At 40.8% G+C, this 18,812-nt stretch overlaps 2 protein-coding genes and 1 long non-coding RNA gene across 5 annotated transcripts in view; 2 read left to right on the top strand and 1 right to left on the bottom strand.

The window, feature by feature from the left end:
* The window catches only part of ext1c (exostoses (multiple) 1c), a 199,385-nt gene extending 196,447 nt beyond the window's left edge, over nt 1-2,938 (top strand). Inside the window, exons 11-12 of the mRNA XM_034160119.1 lie at nt 1,955-2,126; nt 2,237-2,938. Coding sequence (XP_034016010.1) covers nt 1,955-2,126; nt 2,237-2,422 — 358 coding nt within the window. The 3' untranslated portion in view covers nt 2,423-2,938. The remainder of the gene's footprint in view (nt 1-1,954; nt 2,127-2,236) is intronic.
* A 1,178-nt stretch (nt 2,939-4,116) lies between these two features.
* LOC117501275 overlaps nt 4,117-18,812 on the top strand; it is a 38,949-nt gene continuing 24,253 nt past the window's right edge. Inside the window, exon 1 of one of the 2 annotated variants that reach the window (XR_004557991.1) lies at nt 4,117-4,132. This is a non-coding gene — a long non-coding RNA (uncharacterized LOC117501275). The remainder of the gene's footprint in view (nt 4,133-18,812) is intronic. The other variant, XR_004557992.1, reaches the window with a different exon arrangement.
* Nucleotides 5,033-18,675, bottom strand: zgc:114119 (uncharacterized protein LOC619273 homolog). 2 transcript variants are annotated; one of them, XM_034160118.1, is made up of 5 exons: nt 18,514-18,675; nt 17,053-17,276; nt 13,609-13,767; nt 8,561-8,650; nt 5,033-5,567 (listed from the first exon to the last, which is right to left on the bottom strand). In XM_034160118.1, exons 2-5 carry the CDS (start codon nt 17,272-17,274, stop codon nt 5,472-5,474), a joined length of 567 nt encoding a protein of 188 aa, XP_034016009.1. In that variant the 5' UTR covers nt 17,275-17,276; nt 18,514-18,675; the 3' UTR covers nt 5,033-5,471. The 2 variants fall into 2 exon arrangements, with proteins under 2 accessions (XP_034016009.1, XP_034016008.1); XM_034160117.1 differs by having other exon boundaries at nt 17,053-17,253.

Below are 18,812 nucleotides of genomic sequence, written 5' to 3'. Positions count from 1 at the left end.
TTCATTAGAAGAGCCTTTTTCCAGTTCATTGGCATTGTGAATCTTAGACAGCATATTGGTCAGTAATTACAGCAAAAACCTCCATTTGTCTGCTAATTTGAATTGTTAAACCTTAACAGTTCAGCCCACTCGTCGTATTTGTTAAGACGACTGAAGGCTCATCTTTATTACCCACAAAACGTTATCTCTCAATCAGAGATGCAACTAAAGAGAGTTGAGAAGCTCTGAATTGCACCAGCAGAGTTGGTTTTGGCACTATAAATACCAAATCCCACTGGATACCCAACGGTTGACTTGCCCCAGATACATATCATTCACATCTGCACTTTTCTTCAAATGCTACAAGCTTCTTCCGACCACACTGGTTCTCCAAGACTAAACTTCACACTATCTAATAAGGTTTTTATTTTTATATCTTTAACCAAAGTCCTCATCTAGAGCAATTTACACTGTCTGCATTTGGATTAAAGCCACCAAGCAACCATGCCATCAGCTTGAAGGTGTAGCTTAAACAGAGGCGGAGTTACTGCGACGTTGCCATGTTGTGACCTTTATTGTCACTAATACGAGGGCTGTCAATAAAGTATAGGTCCTTTTTATTTTTTCAAAAACTATATGGATTTCATTCATATGTTTTTACGTCAGACATGCTTGAACCCTCGTGCGCATGTAAGAGTTTTTCCACGCATGTCGGTGACGTCATCCGCCTGTGAGCACTCCTTGTGGGAGGAGTCGTCCAGCCCCTCGTCGGAATTCCTTTGTCTGAGAAGTTGCTGAGAGACTGGCGCTTTGTTTGATCAAAATTTTTTCTAAACCTGTGAGACACATCGAAGTGGACACGGTTCGAAAAAGTAAGCTGGTTTTCGGTGAAAATTTTAACGGCTGATGAGAGATTTTGAGGTGATACTGTCGCTTTAAGGACTTCCCACGCAGCGGGACGTCGTGCAGCGCTCCCAGGCGCCGTCGTCAGCCTGTTTCAAGCTGAAAACCTCCACATTTCAGACTCTATTGATCCAGGATGTCGTGAGAGAACAGAGAAGTTTCAGAAGAAGTCAGTTTCAGCATTTTATCCGGATATTCCACTGTTAAAGGAGATTTTTTTAAATGAAAGACGTGCGGACGGGTCCGCGCGTCGGGACGCAGCCGGCGCGGTGCGGTGGCACAGGAAAAACACCTCCGTGTTGATAACCATTTGTAAAATTCAGGCGGCTTTTGATGGCTTTCAGTGGAGTGAGTATATGAAAAATTGTTTAACAGCTGGACATGTTCCAACTTAAGGCTTAAGGCTCCTTAAGGCTTCCAACAGAGGTGTTTTTCCTGTGGCGGAGCGTCGCAGCGGCTGCGAGCCGATGCTGCAATCCGTCTGCACGTCTTTCATTAAAAAATCTCCTTTAACAGTGGAATATCCGGATAAAATGCTGAAACCGACTTTTCTGAAACTTCTCTGTTCTCTCACGACGTCCTGGATCAATAGAGCCTGAAATGTGGAGGTTTTCAAGCTTGAAACAGGCTGACACGGCGCCTGGGAGTGCTGCACGACGTCCCACTGCGTGGGAAGTCCTTAAAGTGACAGTATCACCTCAAAATCTCTCATCAGCCGTTAAAATTTTCACCGAAAACCAGCTTAATTTTTTGAACCGTGTCCACTTCTATGTGTCTCACAGGTTTAGAAAAAATTTTGATCAAACAAAGCGCCAGTCTCTCAGCAACGTCTCAGACAAAAGAATTCCGACGAGGGGCTGGACGACTCCTCCCACAAGGAGTGCTCACAGGCGAATGACGTCACCGACAGGCGTGGAAAAATGTACGCATGCGCACGAGGGTTCAAGCATGTCTGACGTAAAAACATATGAATGAAATCCATATAGTTTTTGAAAAAGAAAAAAAGGACCTATACTTTGACAGACCTCGTATACTAAATACTAGCTGTGGCACATTTCAATTTTCCCCGTAGGTACTACCATTACCTGTTTTCCCACTACCTGCCTCAGTCTCTACGGACTCTGGTGGATCATACTTCCAACTGCGAGGACATCCTGATGAACTTCTTGGTCTCAGCTGTAACCCACCTTCCTCCCATCAAAGTAGCACAGAGGAAACAGTACAAAGAGCTGCCCAGCCCACAGGTTGGTTGACTTTTACTTGCACCCAAAGTGTATTTTGTAACCAAAGTACTAAAATGTCACAAGAGGATTTGAAGGGGAAAAACAACACAGTGTTCTCTTTTATTTCTCAGGGTACAAAGAGTGTCCCCTGGGCAAACCCAGAGCACTTTAACCAGCGGCAGGAGTGCGTCAACACCTTTGCCAACTGGTTTGGCTACATGCCCCTGGTCCACTCTCAGTTTCGCCTGGACCCTGTGCTGTTCAAAGATCAAGTCTCAGTCCTCCGCAAGAAGTACAAAGACCTGGAGAGGGCATGAAGTCAACAGAAAATGTGACGACGCATGGAGGACCGGCCTAGTAGCCATTTGGACAGACAAATGGACCAATTGGTGAACAGTCAAGATGTTATGAGGACAGTTGGTGATGGGTAAAACTGATGAGACCATGGAAAAAGTACAATCATCAAACAGACCCTGGTGGTCAGTTCTGCAAACACACTATGTGAAGCAGAAAGAACAAAGACAAGTTTGCTTCAAATGGTCCTCCCATCATCATAAGTCTGGAAAGATGAGCAAAACTGAGGAGGAACTTTTAAGGAATCACAGCATTCTGACTTTTCACTGAGACACTGCTATTGAAAAGTAAGAGAACATCTGTGAAAACATTTCAGTGCATATTCCCGTGAAGACAGGAAGGCCATGTTGTGCAAAAAGCAGCCAAATGGACTGTTTGTTGGTGCCATGCACTCTGGCTGCCCATGTCCTCTACTGGTCAAGGGCTGCTGCCAAGAAAATTATTCACATGAAAATGTAAAATAAATTTCTAAATGCAAATTCTGCTGTGGTGCTTCATACCATCTGAGCTCAGCACATGGTCCCCCTAGGACCTGAACACCCCCAATGCTTCTCATTTTGGGTAGACTACTAGAGTACGGAATACACATATCCATAACAAAGTTCAGTTTATGCATCCATCGGCAACCTCAGTTTAGAATTCCGCTGTGTGCTGATTTAGTTGAATGTGAGGAACACAATGGGTCCAATTCACTTTAAGCAAGTAGGAGCGGCTCATTCAGACACAAATGTTTCTGGGCGCAATATGTAGCTGAGCCACTTAACATCTGTCCTTCCACATTCACCCAAAATCCAGATTGTTCCTTCAATTTTGGAATTTGAATGGGAATATTTGAGTAACTGCCTGAGCTGTTCCTTTAACATTTAAACCACCATCCAGTCCCAGGTGCGTGTTCTTGCAAGTCATATCTTAATTTTTAGAGCCCGATCGATTATTGGCCAAATGACAATTTCATGAACATTAATTCCAGCATTATTTCTGCTGATATATATATATATATATATATATATATATATATATTTTTTTTTTTTTTTTTTTTACTGAAGAAACATAGAAAATCACTTTAGCAGTTGGAAATTGTCATTATGCAGTTTGTCCAGCAGAGGGTACTCCAGCAACATAGTTTACAATGGTGTCATGCATGGCTGGGACCCCCATTCTAGGGCATATTAGCTACAAGAGAAACTTCCCATGGGGGTTGAGAATTTTTGCTCCCTGGTCCCTATCCTCCTCTGATATCAAACAGATTAGTAGGCTTGTAAATACCCATGTAGAGACACAATTAGACTTGTCTGGTTTGTAAAAACATGTTTGTATGTATAAGCTGAGAAATAAAGGGAGCTTCTCCTTCCTGTTGCAAATACTGTAAAGGTGCAAATATTCGCGTGGGATTTATTATGTGAATTTCACGAGTTAAACAAGGTCGCCAAATTAAATACCACTATTTTAATACAACGTACATATACGTACATATTCATAATGTAAATGCGAATATTAATACCGCTAAATACAAGGTCTGTTAGACAACTATCCGACCTTTGTATTTTTTGCAAAAACTATATGGATTTGAATCATTTGCGCTTGCATCAGCCAAGCTTGAACCTTCGTGCGCATGCGTGAGTTTTTTTCACGCCTGTCGGTTGCGTCATTCGCAACTGACAGACAGGTATAAAGTTTGCATTAATGTTATCTTGGTTCTTCCTGGGTGGTTCTTATGGCAACTGATCCAATCCCAAGCAAGGACTATTTGTATATAAAAATGTATTTCCTAAAATGATACATTTTGGGTTTCAAATGAAATTTATGTAGCTTTTTACCCCTCGAAATCCTCAAAAAGCTTCTGCTTCGCCCCCCTGAGCCCCCCAGAAGGGTGTTGCCCCTCGACCCCACCGGGGGCCCTGCGGCCCATTGGACCTCCAACTCAAGGATTTGAACCCCCCCCTTTCACATTCCTATATACGGCCCTGTATATATATATCTATATAGATATATAGATATAGATATATATATATAGATATATATATATAGATAGATAGATATATAGATATAGATAGATTTTTTTTTTTTTTTACTGAAAAAACAGAAAATCACTTTAGCAGTTGGAAATTGTCATTATGCAGTTTCTCCAGCAGAGGGTGCTCTAGCAACAGTTTACAATGGTGTCATGCATGGCTGGGACCCCCATTCTAGGGCATACTAGCTACAAGAGAGAGGCAAAGTGACCACCTGCCATTCAGTTTCAGTCAGAGTGGTAAGTGGTCACTATGCTGCCAGCAAGGTGGTGCTAAAATAGACAAGAAACCTATTTTATGCAAATGCTGAGCGATGTGATACTGCAACTGCCAATCCGCATGAAGGTAGCATGACGAACATCGGTTTTTCATGTTGAAGTTCATGTTTAAACTGTACAACATTAAACCTCTTTGTCATAAGGGTTTGATAACAAAATGTGATCAATTATTCCCATTTTTATGTAAATATCGGCAGATATTGGCATCACCTTTTTTACTCCCTAATATTGCCTCTAATTGTCTGCTGTTACTGTGACTAAGGAGGCAAGGCAGCATGATGTCTTTACACTGTTACAAGATTTTATTTTTTTTTAAAATGGTTTTGTACAAAAACAGAAATTACCCAGCAGACCTATGTTGTAGTCACACCATTAAAAACAAACAAATCACAGAAAAGTAAGTTTCCACACACTATAGGTATGCAGGTGTCTTATTTAGCACTCAGGAAGCTAACTTCATCACACATGCACAAAGGACCTGAGATACGTACATAGCTGCCAAAAGTTTGATCTTAAGTTTGGACCTATGATCATTTAGAAGAAACGGAAGATCATGAGGGCAATTGTTATTCCCGTCATCCGATCAGTGTGTAGTTACTGGCAGAGTTACGATAAGTGACCTTAGGTTTATACCGAAAATCCAACAGAAGATCCCAAAGTCCACCTGGTCTTTGCCGTCAGGCCATCTGTGTTCCTGAGGAGGCACTGGATCTGCAGCCTTACTATTTCCTGAGTGTCAGCATAGCATTGATGTCCCACAGCAGGTTCCTCATCTGATCCATCAGAATCTTCATCTCCTTGTTCTTCTGACGTACCTTCTGTCAGTGCACAAAACACACAGCAGAACTGTCAAACACCTCAACCACAGAGCTTAAATTCCCCATCATTTCATCAGACTCATTCACTACAGAGCCAGCAAGATGAGATATTTTTTGTTGTTGTTGTTGTTAGCTTGTTTTTTAAAGATCAGAAATGAAACCAGCCACAGCTGCTTTCCTGCAATAGTCAGTAAATCAAAGAAGCCTCAGGCTAAATCTTACACGGTTTAGGTAGTGGTGAGCTCCTCGCCCGCCTGGATTCCCCATCCCACTGGCTCTGTTTACATAAACAGATTTTATAGATAAACTAGAAATAATGTCAAGGTTTTTGAGGTTCTTATGGCAACTGATCCAATCCCAAGCAAGGACTATTTGTATATAAAAATGTATTTCCTAAAATGATACATTTTGGGTTTCAAATGAAATTTATGTAGCTTTTTACCCCTCGAAATCCTGAAAAAGCTTCGACATTCGGGGGGCTTCGCCCCCCACGAGGGCGTTGCCCCTCGACCCCTCCGGGGGCCCTGTGGCCCACTGGACCCCCAACTCAAGGATTTGAACCCCCCCCTTTCACATTCCAATATACGGCCCTGTAGATAAACTAGAACTAATGCTGAGGTTTTTGCTACACTCATTGGTGATTAAGCCTTTGTCTCTATTGCCACCTAGAGGCAAGGCAGGGTTCCTCCCTCACAGTTTACCATAGACAGTAAAGCATACGTTCACTTTTTTACATCCCTCGTCACATTAAAACCGTATTGGAAGTTAGTCCTCTTTGCAAATCATCATCATCATCATCAGGCCTCATGCTCGACGAGGGGGATGTTGTCATGCGTAGAGCTAATCATATTCGCCAATCTTCTCCACCTGGGTCAGTCCAATGCTAATAGCTCAGCAGATTTTATACATCATGCCTGTATATAGAGGGGGTTCAGGGGGTTCAACTGAACGGTTGGTTGCTTCATTCGCAACCGACAGGCAGGTACAAAGTCGCATTAATGTTATCTTGGTTCTTCCTTGGTGGTTCTTATGGCAACTGATCCAATCCCAAGCAAGGACTATTTGTATATAAAAATGTATTTCCTAAAATGATACATTTTGGGTTTCAAATGAAATTTATGTAGCTTTTTACCCCTCGAAATCCTCAAAAAGCTTCGGCATTCGGGGGGCTTCGCCCCCCACGAGGGCGTTGCCCCCCACGAGGGCGTTGCCCCTCGACCCCTCCGGGGGCCCTGCGGCCCACTGGACCCCCAACTCAAGGATATGAACCCCCCCTTTCACATTCCAATATACGGCCCTGTAGATAAACTAGAACTAATGCTGAGGTTTTTGCTACACTCATTGGTGATTAAGCCTTTGTCTCTATTGCCACCTAGAGGCAAGGCAGGGTTCCTCCCTCAAAGTTTACCATAGACAGTAAAGCATACATTCACTTTTTTAAATCCTCGTCACATTAAAACCGTATTGGAAATTAGTCCTCTTTGCAAATCATCATCATCATCATCATCAGGCCTCATGCTCGACGAGGGGGGTGTTGTCATGCGTAGAACTAATATTTGCCAATCTTCTCCACTTGGGTCGGTCCAATGCTAATAGCTCAGCTTCAGCTAGTGATAGGCCCAATTGGTGTAGGTCCCTGGCAACAACATCAATCCAGCAAGTGCGGGGAGCTCCGCAGGGCGTTTCCAGCCAGCAGATTTAGGGTCAAAGTGGAAGATACCATGTGTTGGATGTTCAGGAGGGAGTCTTTTGATGTGTCCATACCAGCGCATCCGGCGCTGTGCTGCAAAACGGGACGCAGGGGGTTGTTGGGTGCGTTCCCGCAGTGATACCATTTTATGCCCTCTATTATGCGCAATGCTCTGCTGTCGAAGCCGTCAATTCTCTCTGCCATGGACTTATTAAGAGGCCAGGTTTCTGCTCCATAAAGAAGAATGGGAGGACTGAGGTATTGTAGATCCGCAGTTTGGTCTTTCTAAGAGTGGCGTCTCCGCAGCGGCTTCCAAAGGATTTTCATGGCACTGGCTGCCAGAGCACGTCTCCTGTTAATTTCTGTTGTGATGATGCCATTCCTCCCCGGGAACCATCACCTCATCGTGGTGGAGACATTTGTGTGTCCCTATGACCCCGATAGCAATGTCGTCTGGAGCCTTGTGCTCCTGGTAGGGTCTCCCTTGGCAAACTGGTCTTGGGCAAGGGGCCTGATGAAGAATGGCTCAGGGCAGGCCAGCAGGCCCTAAAGGGGGCAGCCCCTCCAGCTGGCTATCTGGCTGTGGGCTAACAACCCACTCCAGAGAAACCCCCCATCTTGTTACAAAACTAATCTTTGCAAATACAAAACATTTTTTGAAAATTTAGTTCTCCCTTAGAGAAAGGGTTAGAAGTTGGGTCATCTGTGAGGATCTCAGAGTAGAGCCACTGTGCCTTCATGTTGAAAGGAACCGGCTGAGGTGGTTCGGGCGTCTGGTAAGGATGCCACCTGGGCACCTCCCTAGGGAAGTGTTCAAGGCACGTCCATCTGGGAGGAGACGCCGAGGAACACCCAGGACTAGGTGGAGAGATTATATCTCCACACTGGCCTGGGAATGCCTCGGGATCCACCAGTCAGAGGTGGTAAATGTGGCACGGGAAAGGGAAGTCAAATGGATAAGTGGTTGAAGATATGTGATGAGAGTGATACAAAAACAACTGAACCAACTATGTGTGATTTTTTTTTTTTTCCTAACATTTCTATTTATGTTACAAACATTTCCCTTGTACAAATCAACCGGGGTCAGATTCTTCACATAGATGCAGTAGAGCATAGTACACAGTCCCTTATTAATTTAATATCACCAACAATATCCACCCTGCGCCCTGTTTTGCACTCAGATTACATCCTGTGTAAACAGCATTAGTAGAGTTGGACGCACCCCAATAGGACCCGCACTATGCACGTTAGTGTGTGCACCACAGGGTCTACATGATGGTTGACGCAAATGATGGAATCTCACCTCCAGAACTTCTTTCCTCTCCTGAATGGCAGCGGAACTGCTTGGCTCCACTCTGACAGAGGCCGTCTCCTCTCCCACATATGGCACCAGCTGAGGACACACAACAGAGCTTTAGGGAAAGCCACCATCAAATAACGGATTTAAACATAGCAGAAAACTGATTTCCTGGAAAATATCGACTCTCAGACACCAAACGGCTGCAGACAGCAACAAACAGACACTGCATTCAACAGGTACCAGCACAAAACCATACATAGAGGGCTAATACTAATAATAATAATAATTAGGGGTGTCGGAAAAAAAAAAAAAAATCGATTCACGTCCGAATCGCGATTCTTATTTATTATGATTCTGAATCGATCCAAAATGTCCAAGAATCGATGTTTAAAAAACATTTTTTAAACATTGTCTTGCTTACTCGCTGCGTGTACTGTTTGTCAGGCAACGGCTTCCATACTACAGCGTCCCCGGCGGTTCCGGCGTGCTTCAAACACTCGTGAGCTGCAGAGTTCAGTGGCTGTAGCTTAGCATGGCGGACGAAGAGCTAATTCAGCCAGCACCGTCTCTGCTGAAGGCAAATGTTTGGGCGCATTTTGGATTTTATTATTTGCTACGTAAGAAGGAGCTTGACATGACTTATGCAGTGTGCAAAATCTGAAAAATGAAAGTCAAATACTTCGGAAACACTTCAAATCCGCAAGCCCACATGCTACGCTATCACCCGGAGCTAAAAGAGGGGAGCAGCGGTCTCTGCCGACTACTGACCAGCACTTCGCTAAACTGCCAGCCAACTCTGAACGAGCAAAGCAGATAAGTAAATTTACATCTAGAATCACTTGATTAACCTTGTAAAGCTGCATTTTCTTAAACATAAACATTTTTTAAGTAATATAACTATTTCTCAGAGCTCTCTGAATCGAAAATCGATTCTGAATTGAATCGTCACCCCAAGAATCGGAATCGAATTGAATCGTGAGTTGTTGAACGATTCACATCCCTAATAATAATAATAATGAGAACATATGATAGGACAGAAAATTAATTTGCAAGATCTAAATCAGCTCTAGACATCCAACTTAGGTTACCATAGTAACAAAATACTGTAAATGCAACACAAAAGTCTTCTGGCAAACTCCGGCCAAGGGGGCAGTGCAGAACCAAAGGATGCTGCACAATCCACATTTATACAGTGTGCAGAGGTTTTAGGCACATTTAACACTGTTATGAATACAAGAAAGTTGCCCATAAGAGCAAGGGACACCACTTAAGTTTGTTTGGTTTCTTTTTTTTTTTTTGCAGTCAGCCCAAGACTTTTGAAATCACTTGACCATCAATTTGATATATTATTAAATTTGATCCAACTTTTAGGCTTAAGGAGGTTTAAGACCATGACTCTGTAGTAGTGTGATTAGTCACTTTAAAAAAAAAAAAAACAAACAAACATAAAAACAAACAAACAAACATGATTTTTGGCATGCAGATCTTTAAGCTCCCAGTATTAATAGTTTTTTTTTGACAGTTTTAGTTTTAAAATACAAAGGTTTGCCAGAAGAACAGAATTTACAGCTGAGAACACCAAGCATGAAAGACTGTAATGAATATACTATGTATGGAAACACAAGATAAAATATCTATAGTACGGTGCAAAAGTTGCTAATTATGAGGTATTTTCAAAATAAAGCAAAATGTGCAGCTAGTTTTGACCTTTAAAATTAAATACACAGTATCTTTTTGGTGACAAAACTGCATTCTTTTAGATGATCTCTTGCAATACAGAAGAACAGGATTTACACTTATTTATTAGACATAAGGAGTTGTTTTTTTCGTGGTGGTGGGCAGAGGTTGTAACTTGACGTTTGATTAGTTCCTCTAATAAAAACAGAAAAAAAAGACTTACATTTGGATTTTACTTAAACAGGAAAAATTTTTCAGTTGACAAGCTGACACTAGGCTTGTGGAGATTAATCGATACGAATCGGTATCTAGATACAAATGATCGAAATGACGGGTTGAATCGTGTTGCATCTCTCACTGCCTGCTTGCATCGATTTTTCCGAGGCACACTAAATGCACCATGGACAGTTCGGGACACCGGAGCAGCTGTTGTTCTTGCGAGTGTTTATCAAGAAAATGATTATTTCTCTACGTTGATTGCAGACTGCAGCAGCTCTGCTTGAAGCAATGAAGCAGCGCTTCGACCCGCTGTTTGCTGGTTCTCTGCTTCACTGGTTTTCAGAAATGGCAAGTCACTGGTGTGAGTCCAGCCAGTGCGTAAACTGAAGTTGTCCATCAGGTAAAGGAAATAATAATAATAATAATATCCTCTGTTTTGTGGGAGTAAGTGCACAGCTCCAAAGAGCTGCGCAGATTTTGGTCAGAATTAATAACTTCAGAGCAAATTGCTGTTATAAATCAAATGACACCTCTTTCCAAATGTTATAATACAAACAACAGAACTACAACAGAGTTTTTTTTTTTTCCTCAAAATGACACTTCCTGCGTTTTTTATGAATTACATCCTGACGTGCAGCAGCCGGCTGAAGAGCATAGCTCAGAGTCTATGGGGTTACATTTGTGTCAATATCTGAAAGGAAATGTTTTTGACAAAAACTATAGATTTTGTTTATTTCTATTTCTGTCCGCAGATCTAGGATCCACCATGTATATCAAGGATCCAGTGAACATGTACAGATTTTATTGATTTTTATTTATGTCCAGAAATCAAGAATCCAGTGACCAATTTCATATTTATTTACTTTAAGGCTGAATCTCCAATTCTACCCCTTGGCCCTTCCCCTTACGCCTTACCCTCTGTTTTGCGTGGGCACAAGAGACAGAGGAGTGTCTCAATTCTCTTTTTGGAGCGAGGCGGAGGGGAAGGCAAAGGGCTTCAAACCCCTCCGTTTGGAGTGAATCTGGATGCACACTCCGTTTGGAGGGGTAGGAGGAGCCTAGCGCTGTCTCAGAAAAAATAAACATGGCGCTGAAAGAGCCACACAAATGAAGTGGCTTTCATTACAAATTACGCTGTTTAGAAAGTTGTAACTTGAACAAAAACTTTACAGGCAGTTGTCTGACAGCAACGTGTATGCTGCTGGATGCATGTTGCGTATATTGTCGTTCTGAAGAATATCGTAACTTCGCTCGTGTGCTGAGGCATTATAATGCATATACACACAAACGCTACGATAAGACACTTTTATATCTCACAACGGAGAAAATCATGATAAAAGATAAGCACGTTAATTTGTATGTTCATAAATCTTTGGATAATATCAATCCCTGCTGTTGGATTTTCAAGGTCTGTAATGTGTATTTTGTAAACAAACAGGGAGCCCTGAACACACTCGTCTTCTAATAAGCTTTTAGGCAGAAAAGGAGAAGTTTCATCAATGGGAATAAGATGGAAAATATATACACACACATGTATATGTGTAACACATAACCTGACGTCCTAATAGACTGCTATTATTTGTCAAGGAAATTTCTGAAGGAAATAGAGCTGGAAGCAAAAAATGGGAGAATTTGAAAAAGAAATATAAGGTTAACAGGACTAGATGCAGCCCATAATATACATACAGGTGCTGATCATATAATTAGAATATCAAGAAAGTTGATTTATTTAAGTAATTCCATTCAAAAAGTGAAACTTGTATAATGTATACATTCACTGCACACAGACTGATATATTTCGTGTTTATTTTAAATAAACTGTTTTCCTGTTTTATCATTAGTATTTTATATGATTGTGTGTCTTTTTTAATTCTTTTTATTATTTTACTTCTTTTACTTATTTATGTTTTAAACTTTTTTGTTGTGTTTTAATTTTATTTCATTTTATTCTGTTTTTAAATGATGTTTGTGAAGCTCCTTGAGGCGATCAGTCGTGATTTGGCGCTATATAAATTAATAAATTATTTTAATTACTAATTAATTAATTACTAATCAATCAATTAATCAAATATTAATTACTATTATTGATGATTATTAGTATTAACAATCAATTACTAATTAATTAATACTATTTATTATTATAAGTTACAAATTAAATTAATTAACATGACATGATTGCGATGCATCAAAGAAATCTGTGACTTCTATTTCTTTGCATTTACGCAGAAAGGCGAGAAAATAAAAAGAGCAAACAGGCTACTGCAACAAGTTGCATTTCGATTGCCATGTTAAACAGTGAAGACGGCAGATTGACACGGGCAGTTTTTTTTTTTTCCTCCTAAGGCGGAGGGGTGTCTCAATTCATAGGACTAGAGGCATACCCCTTCGTCTTACCCCTTGTTTTAAAGGGCGAAGGGGAAGGGGTACAAAAGAGAATTGAGATTGGGGGTAAGACTCAATAAAATGTTGCTGACATAGAAAACCTGTAAAACCTATTTTTAGCACACAAAAAATTCACAAGAGGTATTGATAAGGGAATCGATAAAAAAATCGGATCGATAATGGCATCGATAGATATAATCTCATCAATACCCATCATTAATTGTATTGCACCAAACTGCATCGTATTGCATTGTGAGGAATTGAATCGCCATTAAATACATATCAACACACATCGAATCGGGAACAGGAGTGAATCGTATCGCATCGTATCGTCATGTATCGCTATATGTATCATATCGGTGGTACTGTATCGAATCGTTGTCAGTGATGAGATTCACATGCCTAGCTGACACAAAACATCAAATGCTCTAAGTGACCAATAGAGGGTGCTGAAGACTTCTCCACACACTTCTCCACTGTGCCACTTTTGTCCACAGTCACTGCAAGAAAATGTGTTAAATAAAATGCACTGAGCTTACTGACAGCAGTGCATTCCTGGCTGAATGGTACATGAGAAAGAAAAGCAGAAACTTAAATGTCTAATGTCTAATTGTGAAACTGAGGGCTTCTGTCTTTTTAGTGGATGTAACTTTTTTAAGAGCAGAATTAATACAAACTTTAAGGATGTAACTGTTTTGAGTCCTGAATCAAAACTAATCACAAGCAACACTCAAAAAAAAAAAAAGAGCTGAGACTCTGAGATCCTTCCTAACCTCAGTTGGTCCCTCCTGCAGGTCAGAGGTCATCTCAACACAACGTTCATACAGAAGTCGTAGCTTTCGGAAGAGCAGGGTGAGCTGCCGTAGGTGTTCTTGGAGCTTCATAAAGCGGTCCTGGTACATAGACTGGCTCTGGTTCACACCGTTGGGGAGCTACAACAAAGAGTCGCTCATCAGAGAGACAGATTAAATTAAACCTGTGTGTCCTCAGGATGACCACTAGATGGAGACAGTTTTCGCTACTTTAACCATACTACATATTTCCTATTACACAGAGATCAAACAGCATAAAATCAAAGAGCGGAAGGTGAGTTGACTTACTGATCTCTGGTCAGAAGCAGAGTACAGCAGCAGGAAATAAATTAATAAAGATCTGTTATGTGGAGCAGGTAACTGAGTGGATAAGGATCTGTATCCTGCTCAAGTCACCCATCTGTATCCCTGGATCCATCCTCTCAATCAGATCCACACTAGTACTTAATAGTTTCATCCTTGGCCTATACCTCACCATTCCACATTTCATGAAAAAAGGTGCAATATTTTTTTAGTAATCCTGCTAAAAGATACACAAAACAAACAAACAGCACTAAAAATATACCTTGGAAGTGTTAATTATTGAGCCCTGTATTATTACATGACTCCTGGGAGAAAACAGCATTCCGAGTCCACAAGCGTTTGTTGGATGGAGCCTAATCAGCCTAATTTCAAGCTGCAGTGACAAATGATTTTTAATCCAATGCGTTAACCTTTGTTTGATTTGTTTGTTAAATCTGGCTGGCTGACCGTGATCATGATTTTTGCTGCCAAGGCTGACTCCTTTGTGACTGGCTAAAGGCTTCAAAAAGTACAATACAGATTTTGGCTTAAATAAAAAAATAATAAATCAAAATCACAAAATTATCACCTCCTGAAAGGCAGTTAAACTATAACTGTAAGAGCTGGAATTAATTCTGTTTTGCTTATTTATAATTAATAAAAACAAACAAGTGTACTGCAGCGCAGACACACAACTTCATGTGGAAATGAGAGGAGAAAAAACTAAATACTGTGTGAGTGTTTTTGGATAAGAACTACTCTAGTTTGGATCATAACTGCAAAAAAAAAAGTTCTAGCAGAAATGTAAATGGATGCTCAAAGCACTTTACAAATAATGCCTCACATTCACCTCAATGTGAAGGTGCTGCCATACAAGGTACTCAATACATAACAGGAGCAACTAGGGGATTAAGGACCTTGCCCAAGGGCCCTTAGTGATTTTCCAGTCAGGCTGGGATTTGAACCGAGGATCCTCTGTCTCAAGCCTAATGCTATAACCACTAGACCATCACCTTCCCTAAACATTCTGGTTTTCTCCTCTTTTGTGTGTATTTTTGTTTTGTTGTTGCTGAGGATCGGCGTAGTGTCACAGTTTGTAATGTGTTGTGACACTAATTAGTAAAACATGTTTCTGTTTCCATGAACATATTCACTGATGGACTGGAGAGGTGTCCATGACGTATCCACTGCTCGCCCAGTGCATGATGAGACAGACTACAACTTCCATGGCCCTCAACAGGATGAAAAGGACAAAAAGGAATTAATTTAATCCCCCCCCCTTCCTGGTCCTGATGCCGATTATCCAACATTTGCAACGTAGGGAAAAAGTAGCTGAGTTTAATGGGAAAGGACAAGCTGGTGGTAGTGAGAAAGACCTTGAGAAGGAGTGACAGACATTTAGAGACATGCATCAGGTGGAGGTGAGGAACGAGGAGACAGATGCTGACAAGCATGCCAAGTGGCTGAGCCATGAAGAATGATGGGACAAATGTGGAGTGACAGCAGACAGAGGAAACCTGTAAACTAGAAAAACAGCAGTTAGCACCCACGCAGCAGAAAACACACTAACAGACCCTGTAAGAGTGGAGACTTTTTTCTTCTTCTTTCTATAAATCAACAAAAATGGATTTTTGTCTCAGACAGCAAGAATAACTAAAATGGAATTCTTTACATGTTGTAACACTGCATATAAAGAAAGGTGGGCAACAGTTTGAAAATAAACAAAGCATAAAATTCTGCCCAAAAACAGAAATGGCAAACAGCAAAGTTAAGCCCAACCTCACAATAAATCAGGTACATATACAAATAATGAATGTTTATGAGTTCAATGCTATGAATCTTTCACCAAATGAAATATTTGTTCCATTTAAATAATGAAAATCATTCATTATTTGTTTTATATAATAGCTAAAATAGGTCCTTGTCATTTGATATTTTATTCATTTATAAACAACAGAAAAGGGACTTACAGTTTGGTGTTCGTCACTGATACTTAACAGTCCAACGTGAACTTTAAGTAGGAGTACAAAATTGCGACAATGTGATGCCGTGCACTGACTTTGGGTACTTCCAGCAAAAAAAAAAAAAAAAGAAAGACTTTGTGTAGTTCGTCAGTCCAGCAAAAAAAAAAAAAAAAAAAAAGTCACGCCAGAAATTTGCCAGCTTTTCATCCTAACAGCTCTTCTCTTCAAGCCTACAGACAGCTCATGGCATAATGGATTTGTTTTTTGTGTTAGAAGAATTAGTAGCGTCAATTAGCTCCTTCAAATCGTCGTCTACCAGCAAAACAAACTCCGCTACGTTTAGCTAAACGCTTCCCCCGGTAGTGTGAGCGCACACGGTGGTCAAGGAGTGCAATAGAACATTTCATATAGCATCAAAATTGCACACTAAAACATCTATTGCACAGTCAATGAAACACAACGGCAAATGGTACGAATAATCCATGTCATGTGACATACATCCTACCAATCAAATGACAAGGATTTTATCAAGCACTAACACACCAATTTTTACTGAATCTGGTGAAAAGACCGGGTGTGAGAAAAGGGGGGGGGGGGGGCGTCACTATTTTCATAATGATCTGAATTCATGTGAAGAAATCTTTATAAGCAGAAGTGGGGGGAGGGGGGAATTCAAGACTCACGATATCCCTATATTTATTATTACAATATGAGAAACCATTTTCTAGAATTGATATAAATAAATGAATGAATAAAACAAAAAACAGTTGCAACAAGCTGGTCATGTAGTACCACTTTCATTCAGCAGAGGGTGGAATGCATCGTAGACCAAATCTAAGTATTACGTCATAAAACCACAGGGGGGGGGGGGGCAAAAATAAAAGCAGACCAGACTGCAAGAGATTTCCCCAAAGAACACACTGAGCACTGATGATAACATACTTAAATAACCAGCAGCCAGCTAGAGAGCGCAAAAAAATTCAGGGCAGGGTGAGTCTTTCTTTGTATGTTTAAAGGTACCCAAATGTGTGGCAGACTGAGGCGGCTCTGGCAAACACCATGGAGCCATCTGTCAGTCTAAGGTACTAAAGTTTTTTTGTGACATTTCTTTCCAAATCCAGAATAAAATGACAAGTTCATGCAGGTTCATGTCCATTACCTGTGTGGCTCGTGTGAGCTGAAAAATCTCCATAGTGCGTGTGACAATATCCTGGACAGTCTCCTGTCCAATGCGACAGAGGAATACTGGGGAGATCTCTCTCAGAGCTCCCTGGGGGGGTATAGGCGGCTGACCTGGAGCTGAAACAGTGCTCTGGGGCAGGTGAGGCTGTTGGGGGCCCATCCCAGCAATTCCTGTCTTCTGAGGTAAGGAAGCTGCCATCACTTCAAGGACAAAAGAAAGGGAAAAAAAATGGAATGACTTAACAAGTAAAAGTGGCCTCCAACGGCCACCAGGACCGCACAGTTAGCAACAATGCTTCAGAAGCAACTTGACAAGACCATGAGGGTGTCTGCCTGTATTTATTTTACTTGGCCCAAAATAAGAGGTTCATGGTCCTCACCTGTAGCTATCAGAACCCAAAGTTTATGAGCTGAATGTGCAACAGTTCTCACAGAGTTACTTACGGAACTTTTGCAGATCCACTCACTCACTCACTGACTATTCATCCTATGCATGTCCTGCTAATTGCAAGGGTTATATTTTTAACGTAGAAAACAACATTAAATAACCTTTTGTCAGGTGTCTGCTGGCTTAGGTACCATAAATCTCATCAGAATAAGTGGCTCAAAATAGATGGATGGCACAAAAATGCCTATAGTAAACGCATTACACTAAAAATTGCATTTAATATACAATTTGACATAAAGCAGACTGTTCTCACACATCCACAAAAGCGTATTCACACAACTCATACATGCAATATGCTTTCTGACTTATCGCGAGCTGTGCATACTGTTCTGATTAATGTTAAAATTACATTATATCAGTGAGCATCATGTCAGGCTTTCATTGGTGTTGTAGTTGTGCTTCTTCTAATTGTACCTGTTTTGTCATTTAAAAAAAAACATAACGTGTTTTATGTGGACATAAAAAAAAACACGTGAAGGCATCATCCTGGACTCCACATAACAATCATCATTTTCCACTTTTTTTTGACAATGACAAATAGTCAGACGATATATAATAGTCGATTATGAAAATAACCGTTGCAGCATACAAACATAAAGCTTGAAACCAATGATCTGATTTGTTGACTGATTAGTCAACCAGCACTGTTATCAATGAAAAAATTAATATATTCCAGGCTGTCAAAATTGACGAGTGCTGGTTTTCTTGATTTTAAATAATTTTAAATTGAACTTGAATTTTGTTTGGGGCAAATGACCAGAATTACTTTGGTTGTAACTCATTAGTTTAGCCAATTTATCAAGAAAATAATCGTTTACGGCAGCTGTAATTCTGTGGTCATTTTATTTTTGTGAGTGTGTGTTAACAAAATACTTAAAGATGACACCTAAATGATATTTTTGACTAAACAGACAAACATTAGCTTGAACAATAAGGAGCTAACAGTTAACTATGCAGCTAATTAAACACACATTCAAAAAAGGTGATTACCGCCGACTTAATGAAGAGAAACTGCAAAACAACTCCGAGGGTCGGGAGCACAATAACACGCAGTTTGCTCAATGAATGAGCACGTTTGTCCAAATGAAATATAACATAACCGGTTTTAACAACACATTTCCAAATCATTCCGACAGTTTCTTCTTTTTTCCAAAAATTAGCGGTAGGCAACTCGGCTTTGGGTGAAATAGCGCCCCTGCCTGGGCCGGATGTTAAACTCAATCTGCATTCCCCCCCGTTTTGTGCCATCGTCTACCATAAGAGCAAGCTTTGCCCCACTGTGCGGTGCT

This window comes from Thalassophryne amazonica, chromosome 20, assembly GCF_902500255.1.
Source record: "Thalassophryne amazonica chromosome 20, fThaAma1.1, whole genome shotgun sequence".
Taxonomy (NCBI): Eukaryota; Metazoa; Chordata; class Actinopteri; order Batrachoidiformes; family Batrachoididae; genus Thalassophryne; species Thalassophryne amazonica.
This window is presented reverse-complemented; position numbering and strand designations above follow the sequence as displayed.